At 49.2% G+C, this 10,882-nt stretch overlaps 1 protein-coding gene across 1 annotated transcript in view; it reads left to right on the plus strand.

The window, feature by feature from the left end:
• The window catches only part of ASTN2 (astrotactin 2), a gene marked incomplete at its 3' end in the record, with an annotated part of 209,886 nt that overhangs the window by 50,839 nt on the left and 148,165 nt on the right, over window positions 1-10,882 (plus strand). Inside the window, 2 exon segments of the mRNA XM_010007953.1 lie at window positions 493-642; window positions 7,814-7,921. Of these exon segments, the coding sequence (XP_010006255.1) occupies window positions 493-642; window positions 7,814-7,921 (258 nt within the window).

Genomic DNA, 10,882 nt, shown 5'->3' on the forward strand with positions numbered 1-10,882 from the left:
TTGGAGTGTGATCCTACTCCAGCCTTGCCCTCTGTAGTTCCAGACTTGCCTGCTGGAGACTACCTGATCCCCCAAAAGGCTGCCAAGTGTAGGGTTTGACTGAGCTCCCAGGGCAGAGTTAAACCCAACCTGAAGCCAGCTGGGTGCCTGGGGAGGTTTTGTATGTTTTGAACCCTTCTGGCTGTAACTTGGAAAAGGTTCCAGTGCTTCCAAGTGCCCCACGTGCACATGGGGGAACAGGCAAGGAAAAATCCATAATACTGGAAAGCACTGTGGAAGTGAAATTTCAATAAACTAGCAATTTTCAAATATCTGTGTTGTTAGCAAGAATTGGAACCTGCTGGATGAGTCCCTGTGGTGACTTTGGGGATCTTGACAGAAGTTCCTGCAGCTCTGGCTCAAGCTGCCTTCTGCAAGGAAGGGGTTGTACAGGTGGTGGGGACGTGGTGGCCTGGTCCTCTTTTAACCACTGTCCCTTTGTCCGTGTTGCAGCTCCCGAGGTGACGCAGGAGACAGTGGAGTCCCTGATGCAGAAGTTCAAGGAGAGCTTCCGCACCAACACGCCCATTGAGATCGGGCAGCTCCAGCCCGCGCTGCGCAGCTCGGCCGTGGGGAGACGGAAACGCCGGAGCCGGCCCCGAGGTACCTGCCAGGGTCCCCCTCTGGTGCCCTGGGTTTGGCCACGTCCAGAGGAGTTTGGCTGGGGAGGAAGGCAGGAACTCCTCACCCTCACTACTGGATATGGGGGACCCTGGAACTCCCTCGTGACAGGATGAAGAGGGGCAAATCCCCCCTGGCATCTTCTGGGTGGTCTGTGGAGGTGCTTGGGAGAGGTGTCACCTCACATCCCCCCAGGGATTTATCCAGTCCCTGCCAGCTCCCCCAGCTAACTGAGGTGTGGTGGGAGTGAAACCATTTCTTGCTAAGTTTTTATTTCAGAGGAAGATGTGAAGCTCATTTTGTCTGTAACTCACATCACTGGGACTTCTCTTTGTTGCACTTCCCAGGTTTTTTTTGACTGTATTTTTGAGGGCCACACAGAGAGTGGGAGCAGAATCACAGAATCTTAGGGGTTGGAAGGGATCTCAAAAGATCACCTAGTTCAACCCCCTGCCAGGCAGGGTCACCTAGAACACATCATGCAGGAACATGTCCAGGCAGGTTTTGAATGTCTCCAGTGAAGGAGACTCCAACCTCTCTGAGCAACCTGTCCCAGGGCTCTGTCACTCTCAAAGTGACCTACTAACCATACCCTTTCTGATACACCCCAGGATGCCATTGGTCTTGGCTACAAGGGCACATTGCTGGCTCATGGTCATCCTCCTGTCCACCAGGACCCCCAGGTGCCTTTGCTCTCCAGCAGGTCAGCCCCCAACATGTACTGGTACATCCAGAGATGATGGGCAGGGGAGTCCTTTGGCCATGGTCTCCCCTACACACTGGGGGTCTCTGTGACAGCACTGGGAACTGGGAAGGAAATACTTTTCTTTTTGTTTACAGTTGGTTTTGTTTTCCATTTATTTATGAGTCTTAAATGTGATCTTTTATTCTGGATATGTTTTCCTGCAATACAGGCCTGGAGAGGGCTTTTTTTTTTTTTTTTATTATTATAGCTCTGCCCATAAATTATTCACTTAGCATGAAGGAAATGTTCTGAGTCTTTAACTGGTTTAAATTATTTGGTTTGTTTGCTGGTATTTATTCAAACATGGATCTCTGGATTTTAGTGTGTGTGTGAGTGCTTTGGGGTCTACAGTGACTGTCTGGTGAGGTTTCCCTGATCCCCTGCTCCATCTTCATTTTTTTGGTGATGTTTTTATTTCACTTTTAAGCTGCCTGAGGGCAAGAGGCTTTTTGGTCACTAATGGAGCAAGTCAATTAATCCCCTCAGCTGAGCTTAGGAGGAGACACGCTGCCTGGCTGCAGGCAGAGCTGCTGGCTGCATGGGAGTGCTGTGTGGCCCTGAGCCAGCCCAGCTTGTTCCCCATCCCTGGGGACATGCACCCTTCATCTCCCACCTCCTTGCACTGGAGCTCCCCTGCTTTCCTACAAATCCCCCACTGCTCCATGCTAGAACCCCCCTCAGGCCAGGGGAAAGGACTTGTCAACCCTCACCCCACCACCACTGCCCCCAGATCCCTGTGCCCAGCAGCAGCCACAGGAATAGTCAGTGGATACCAGGGCAGGAGAGTCCTTGGTTGTTCTCCATTTTTGGTAAAAGTGAGGAGGGTGGCAGGAAGGGCCCAGGTTAGCTGGGAGGGTGACACTGTGGCTGCTCCTCATCTACACCAGGAGCAGGACATTTCTTTGGGTCTCTGTTCCTCCTGAAGGTCCCCCACAGATGGTTGTGTGTTCTCTCAGAGATAGTGGGGAGCTGTGTATGGCTTCAGCTGCCCAAGGCCTGACCTATGCTGGGGATTCAGAAGGGGACTGTGAGTGTTTCCACCTATGGGAGCCCTCACTGGCATGCCCTAGAAAAAAGACTGTGAAGTGTCAATCATCAGAAGCCAGTGAGCAGCCCTGAAAAGTGAGTTAGTTTCAGCATCTCTGATGGGAATCTGATTCCCCAGGTGCTTTAATTTATATATATATAATCATTTAAATTAAATTTTTCTTGCAAAAGTCATGGCTGGGCACTGCTTCTCAACCTGTATCCATGCATTTCCTTGCTCATCTCCCGTGCTGGAGGGTTGGTTTTTACAACCTGTGCTTAATTGTCCCCCTGGCAAGTGAGTGATTGGAGAGCTATTGAACATTAAGGTTAAATGATGATATCACAACTCACAATGTTTGCATTTTACATCCAATTGCAAATACAAACCCTTTGCCTCATTAATCCTTTGCAATCCATGGGGTTGGGTATTTTTTTTTCCTCCCCCTAAATGAAATTGTCCATTTGGGATGCATTTATTTCCCTCTAACAGCCGCGTGACAGCTCCACTGATGGAGTTTGTGTCCAACTTTGTTACTGGGTAGTGACAAGTCAGCCTGACGGATGCATGCATGTAATTATTTTCTCACCGATTTAATTAACGCTTCACCTCACCCCAGCCCTGCACCTGGAGCACTTTCCCTGCAGGATCTGCACCCACCAAAAGGATTTCCTCCCTTCTGGAAAGGCTCGGAAAGGGCTCCCAGTGCTTCTCCTGCAGAAAGATGGGATAAAACAACCAACCCGGTGCCCCAGCCCAACAAACAGAGCTGGGCTGAGCTTTGTCTTGCTTCGCTTCCCTGCACTAAGTGCATTTAAACTGCTGCCTATTGCTCGTCATTAAATCTGATTCTCTGTTAAGTGTTTCTAACGGCTCTGGGAAAGGCCGTATTTTGCTGAGAAGATAGACTAAAAAAAAAGCCCCAACACATCCACATCACCCTCTCCATTTGCAGAACTATCTACCTTTATTTGATGTAATGCCCTTTTCATACAAACTTTCTCCCCAAACACTTTTCTCGAGTGAAGCGCATTTAGAGTCTATGAATAATAGAGGATGGTAAGAGCTGAGGTGCAGGGGGGGTGGGCTGGAAGGAGGATATCTCTGCTGGGACCTGGCAGCATGGGAGGGAAGGATGCTGTGGCCAAGAGTCTTTGGCTTTAGTGGGTCCCAAAATGCAGCCAGGTTGGTACCTGGAGCATCCCAACCCGGCTGCCTTGGAGAGGGGCTTAATATGGAAGTGATGTCCTGGGAGACGCGGGATGGAGGGAGGAGGCAGCAGAGGGACCAGGGATGAGGGTTTGGCCGATGGAGCATCCTGCGTGCCCAAGCCAGGGGCTGGGTGTGATGTTGGGGTACAGGGCTAGAGGTGGCGCTGGGGGAGGCCGGTGTGCTCACAGAGGGGGTCTGGTGCCCTCTCCTGGGGCAGGCCTTTAAAGCACCCTGCCTTGGAGAAGGAATAAGCGATTAATGATCCTGCTGGCTGAGCCGGGCACTTGAAAGGGCTTCTTGTACTTTAGACGTCTTGGCTGTGCCACGATGTACCCGGAGTTACCCCTGGGAGCACAGCCATGGGTTCACCCATCATCTCTGCTCCCATCATCTCCCATCAGCCAGGGCACCTCGGCTCCTCCCTCACCCTGTCTGTTCCATGGTGCTCACAGAGCATCACATTTCACTGGCAAGTTTTTTCGGAGGGCTTCAACCAGGAGCTTTTTACCTCATTCAAGTTAAAGCATCGTGTCCAGCTCCATGAGTTGGTCCTTGCTGAAAACAGAACCCTTCACAGCTGCACAGAAGCTGTGGTCTGGGATCAGTGTGATCCCAGTTTCCCAGGGTGGAAGACATGAGGCTGTCACCTGGTTGTTGCACCACCTGCCCCAGGTTGGGTTTTTTAGGCAGAGATAGAAAAAAAAGGGAAGATCAAGAAAGATCGTGTGTATTTTTTCCCCTCCCAAAAATTGCATCTGATTTACCTTTCTCTGACTGTTCTTGATTTTTCATTTGGCAGGTGAGCTTTTTGGGGATAAATTAATTAAACTGAAAATGACTACTTAGCTAGTTGTATGGCTTCACATCACCCTGCCAGCCCTGGGCACACAGACCCTGCTGCAATACTTAGGATGAAGGGAGGGGATTTTCCAGCTGTTTTCTACTGGGAAGTGTGGGAGCAGAAGAGCTTGTTGAACACCCAGAAGACTGTGTTGCACAGGGCATGCAAGTGCTGGAGTGAACTCAATGCAGTCAAGCGGGGAGGTTGAGGGTCTTGCATGCTGTGGTGTGTTCAGGGTTTGCCTCTTTCTGGAGGGGAAGAAAGGAGAAAACCATTTTGCATTGACAGAGGGCTGTGGCAGGGGGTTGCATGGGCAAAGGTGTCACCCAGGGTTGACACTATTGGGAACAAATACAGGCTCCCACTTGTATTATAATACCCTGCTCGGAGGGATTAAGGATCCAAGGACAACTTGGCCTCAGTTGGGAGTTATCAAAAGAGCTCCCATTACTCTTTTTAAAAAATTATTATTATTTTAACTCAGTTTTGATTTGTTTTGCATCTGTTTTGCTTTCCTGAGAAGCTCTGTAACCTCCTGGCTTTGGGGAAAGGATTTAAAATGTCAGGTTGGCTTTTCTTTTAATGACAGAAATTCGCCTTTTAAAAATACACGTGGCTTTGGCTAACAAAAGCCTCTGGGGATAGCAGAGCCTCTAATTCCTGAGTTTTATTTCCTTAGTCCCTGTTTAGCATTAACTCTACCATCTTTAATTATGCCACGGTGAGAGATGTTTGCCTTGGCACCCCGCCCTGCTCCCCACTAAATTAATATCAGGCTCCAAACAAGCGCCCTGCCCGGTGTGTGGCTGAGCTGAGATCTATTTGAATGGATTAACGAGCTTGTAAATCTGCAAACAGGATTAGAGGCAAGAGCATCTTCCTTGAGCTCCCCCTCTTCGCCTGCCTCCCCACCTCCTGTCCCACTGCCTGGTTCCCAGGCTCTGGGACAGGAGGTGGGGAGGCAGGCGAGGAGGGGAAGCTTTTTTTCTTAACTCTAAATGGCAGGAATAAACTGGGTGTAAAGGGCAGTGTAACTCCTTGGGAGAGCTGCTGCAGAAAGTTGCCAGTACATTACAAGTACCTGGAACTGCCAAGTTGTTCTTTCCCCATCCTTTGTTTTTTAAGCATCTCATTCAAGCATTCTTGGCCCCCTCATGAACCTCTTTGGCCCTGTGCCCCAGCTAGCAGCCAGTAAGCCCAGCCTGTGTCCCAAGCATGAGCATCTCACAGAGATTTTGGGGTCAGTGAAACAAGAAATCAGGCTCTCATGGCAGGATCAGTCATGGGTGAATGCTCCTGTGTCCTACAAGCTGCCTCAACTGGGCTCTGGGACCCCCAAAACCACCACCAAGGTGCGTTCCTGCATCCCTGGCAGTGTGAAGGGGTGAAAGCACATCTGTTGCAGCTGTTTCTTTGCCCTGGGCTGGTGTTTGCAGGCTGCCCTCTGCCACCACGCCTTGGGTCAGAGGAGACGTTTCCGCTGCCTGCTGGGGACCTGCACCAGGTCTCATGACTCCTGTATTTATACATCCTGCGCAGTGCTGGGTAATCAGAAAATGCAATATCGCTGTCACCAGCTCTCTGAAGACATCCAGGCTGAGTAATTTAACATGTCAGCACCATCCATCACTGAGACACAGCCGGCAAACAAACGCAGAGCGGCCCGAGGGGGCTGGGCCGGGGGCTGGCGGAGCGATCGCTGCCCACTGCCTGCACTGGCTGCCTGCACACCCGGGCACAGGCTGTGAGTGCAGAGATTGCTGCTTCTGTCTGCTCCAGCCATCTGCCTGCCTGTAAAGGACTGGATCTGGCTCACGGGAAGGGGACAGAGGGATGTGCCCTGTCTTGCCCGCACAAGTAGCGTCCAAGTCCCTCTCCTGGGCAGAGGAGCTGGCTCTGCCAAGCTCCAGGGGCAAAACCTCCCTTAGCTGGTGTCTGTCTTCCAGCATCAGACACCAGTGGCAGCAAAAGAGTCAGGGCAGCCCCTGCTCAGCAGGAGAAGGGACATGCAGCAGAGCTGCAGCCTTGGCTGGTTGCCCAAAGGCCTGTGTTGAAGTCCGGGTTAATTAAGATTTTTCTCACTGATGCGAATAAGCTTTATTGGTTTTACCACTCAGCCGTGCCCCTCAAAGCTCCTGTCCCTGGGTATGGGTGTTTTGTGATGCTGGATGTTCACTGTGATAGGGGGGTCTGAAGAAGGTTGAACTGGTGGTGGGTTGTGGTGAGATGTGAGTCTGTAAACCCCTCGTGTATGTGAGTACTAAGCACTGCTGTATTGCAACCACCACACAGTCCTGCTGCTTTCAGGAGAAAAAGGAGCTGGCAGAGCCTCTTTCTGCCCCTCCATTGAGACGTCCCCCCAAGGACACTGCACGGCCAGGTCAGGGTATGGATGGAGCAGGAGCCACGTGCTGAGCTCCTGGTGTCCCTTCAGCTCCTGCCAGGCACCCTTCATTGTGGTGATTAAGGATTTCAGAGGGCAGAAGGCACTGCTCATTTTCCCTTCTTCTGCCAAGAAGTGGGGAAATTGTGCTTCTGCCTAGAATAAAGGATTTTTAAAAAACATTAAATATTTTAATGGCAGTTTAAAGGGCCACTGTCAACCCCCAGAGGCCTCTTTGCTTTAAACTCTGCAAGGATTGAGGGACTTCTGCCAGTTAGAGACTGTACTGCTTTTTAAGCATTCATCAGTCCTTGGTGGATGTGGAGGCTGAGGTGAGATGGGTTCCTCCAGCATCCTGTTCTGGTGAGAGATACTGGGTAAACCAGGGGCCAGCCCTGCTCCTTACTGTGGTGATTGGTGCTGGCCACCACAGAGACACAGGCTGCTGGCCATCATGGCAAGCTGATGGAGCAGATGGGCCAAAGTGGGTGCTGAGGGAGGGAAGCCAGATCTTTGTCATGCAGTGTGGTCCTGAGCACCCCCACAAGTGCTGGATGCCCCCCATACTTCTTGTCTCTGCTGGGTTGGCTTTGAAGCAAATACCTAAAGCTTACTGTACTTCACCATGGAGGTGTCCTTGAGGAGAGCAGCTTCTACATCTTCTACATCTCTTTGTAAATACATTGTAATACATTTGTAAAATACATTCCTGGGGGTAAAAAGCATCTTCGTATGTTTATATCATCGCCATGGGGTCTTGATTGTTGATGAGAAACCAGCAAAATCGTGAGTGTTAAAAGTCCCCAGTTGCTTCTGTTGAGCACCTGGGCTGGGAGCAGTGGACACCAGCCAAATCCAGCAGCTCTGCCAAGGAGCTCCCAGCTCCCCCTGCTGCCGTGCATCCCAGCTGACAGGACTGATTTTTCTCCTCTCTGTTGCTTCCAGGTGGGATTGGGTTTGGACGTGCCAAAGGAAATTCTGGCTCGGAGGCAGATGATGAAACCCAGCTGACCTTCTACACGGAGCAGTATCGGAGCCGGAGACGAAGCAAAGGTACCCAATGCCATGGGCACTGGTGGGATGCACGTGGGTCTGAGAGGGGGAAAAATGATTGAGCATCTTGACTGTTTCTGTGGATAATACTTTCTGATGCTGTATGAGTGTAGGTGAGGACCACAATGCTAGTTGGTTGGGTAAGGGCATCCTAGGATGTGCTGTTTATGTGATTCAGCACCGTGCAGGAGCCATAAATAATATTTCTCAGGGACGTTGCTGAGGTTCTGAGTTTCTTTGATGCTTTCTAGTACCTACAGTGTTACACGGGCCCTGGCACTTCCCTAAGGCTGCACCAGAGCGTGGTGACTGTGTCCATCATCATCTTGACACCGGTGCAGCTTTCAGGGATGATCACCTTGGTAATCCCTTGCTCCAGACTCCTGCTTTCTGCCTTTTGTTTCTTATGCAAAGCATCCATCAGATGGAAATTTCCCAGGCTTCCTCTCAGCACAAAAATCAATTAAAAAGAACAAATTCAAAATTAGGGCTGGGGCAGGGATTTGTAGCCTGGAGTCCCTTCAGACTATTTTTGTGAGTTAAAGGAGCTGAGAAACTGACATCATCCACAGCTTGAAATGAATGTCCACCTTTCCTCTGGTCACATCACACCAGTTTTGTTTGGGAGCCTCTCACCAAGCTCTTTGGCAGAGGATGGGACAAGCTTTGCTGCTGCATTTGAAAAATCACTGTCAGGAAATAACTACGTTGGGAAGCAATTTAAAAATTGCTCCTTGGGTCTGCTCCCTCCATTTGTTTTCCTATGAAGCCTCAGCAGAGCACAGCACACCAGATAGATGCCTTCACCCACCACAGCCCCATTTGTCTCAAAGATTCAGCATTTTGATAAATGCTCACAATGTGTTTGTTTGAATGTGAAATTACCTCAACACCTTTGATCAGCTTGAGGATTGCACATGGGAATAAACACAGACATGCACGGGGATCTATTGCATTTCTCCTGCTGAAAGGCTGGGCATTCAGGTTTTTGTTTCTTTTCCACATGTTTCAGAACCACAAGTAATTCTCACTGGGTTTCTAATGAGCTTTTGATGAAAAGCAGGGAGAGAAGGAATGAGTTAAAGTTACCTGTTGCAATACAAGCATAGCTGTGTTAAAAGGAAAAATATTTGCAAGAGAAGGCAGAAATCGGTTGTATTGCAAAGAGGGATGAAAGAAATGGTCCCAAAAAGTTGCTGGTGCAGGGGGAAGATTTCCTAAGTGCTGAAGTAGTTTTTTCAACTGATTATTTTGAAACACTGAAAGTCATTTGGAAAAGTCATCAAAGTTTGATTTTTTTTTTTTTCAGCTACCAGAAGGAAATGGGGAGATGGTGTGTGAACAAGGTGTGGAGACCTGTGTTTTAATGAGAAGCAGATAAATCTTTACTTTTCTGCTGCCTTGATGCTATTTCCCATGAGGTCAAGTGCTGTCAGTCTCTCAAAGCAGGCTCGTGCTGTATGCTGGATACAAAGATATTGACGTATATGTTGGCTTTGGGTTGTTTGTTTAAGCTTCCTGGTAAAGCAAATATAAAGGAAGAGATACATGGGAAGAATTCCTTTCTTTCCTTTGAATAAGCTGTTGTTCACCTGGGTAGCTCTGATGTCTGGCTTTGAAAGGAATTCAAGAGGAAGAGCTGCCTCGCATGGCTGTTCAGAGTTGACTGTTAGATTTATGTTAGTGTTTGAGTGATGCTGCAAGACCCTGGTGTGTTCATGTTCATGGTGGGTGGCTGAGGGAATTGTCTTGCATCAAGTCCCCATTGTACTTCCCCTCCTGTCTAGCTAAATTTTGCCGTTGCTTCATCCCTGAAAGGAAATTTCCATTATCTTTTCATTGACTCTTCTCTCCCCTGTGGAAGGAAAGCAATAGCTTGGTGGGAAGTCACAATACCAAACTCATAATTATGAGTTCAACAAAGATCCATAATTGGACGAGATCATAACTCTAATAGAGAGGGATGCGTCGTCAGATACAGTTAATTCTTACAATGATGTGTCTGTATTGATTTCACAAGGATTGTGTGTCATTGCAGGTGCTATCTGGTCCAAGGAGAGATTCCTCAGGGTTTCTCTCCTCGGATTAGGTTTTGTAGGATTGAATCTAATTACTGGATCTGTCAAGGCATTGATCCCAGCCAATGCGATGGGAAGTTTCCACTTAGGTGGCACGTAGGTTTGGTTTTGCTTCAAGTGTTGTTGAAGCTGGCTGGTTAAGTGGTTGTGGAATTTGTCTCCTGTAGAAGAAAGATTGCATGTTTTTGTAGTGCCTTGGCAAGGTTTATTAGAGGGTTGTTCCCATAGGTAAATATTGAGCAAGAAAGAGCTTGTTCTTTTAGCTCAGGAGCAGCAGACATGTTGATAACTAGATTTCAGTGCTGAGACATAAATCTGATCAGTCTGGGCACAGAGGCAGGGATGGCTGAGGCATCACCTTCTGTGGTCCAAGGACAGTCTACTACCATCTTCCTGACTTCTAGGTCTGTGGGATCCCCTTATGCTTATGTTCCCCTGTCTTTGGACAGTCTCCAGAGAAGTGATAAGAGGGAATAGTGTAAGAAATAATGGAGAAGAGACTTTCCCATGGAGTCTTGGTCTTTGCCTGCTGTTGGGCTGAGTCTCATTGTTGGGATTTGATATGGGAGAGGTAACGTTGGTCCCCAGTGTCCTGGGAAGCTGCGTGATGCTGAGAAGGACTCAAGTGTTCATACCCATCTTAAGAGAGGCATCCCCTTTCTCCATCCCAGCCTTGTGCCCATGCCAGCTCTCTGTCCTCTGCTTCTTTTTGGTGGATCAGTGTGACTTCTGCTCTGGATGGCAGCACTGATGGCAGGGTTGAAGTGCAGTCCCAAGGGAGTGGGGATTTGCATTTGATGTGCTGCTTTTCCAAGTGGAACAAGTCCTGAGAAAGGCTGTCGGGCTACATGGAGCTCTGCACTGAGTGGCTGGGGGGGGCCCC

Source organism: Chaetura pelagica, unplaced genomic scaffold (assembly GCF_000747805.2).
Source record: "Chaetura pelagica isolate M959 unplaced genomic scaffold, ChaPel_1.0 scaffold361, whole genome shotgun sequence".
Classification (NCBI taxonomy): domain Eukaryota; kingdom Metazoa; phylum Chordata; class Aves; order Apodiformes; family Apodidae; genus Chaetura; species Chaetura pelagica.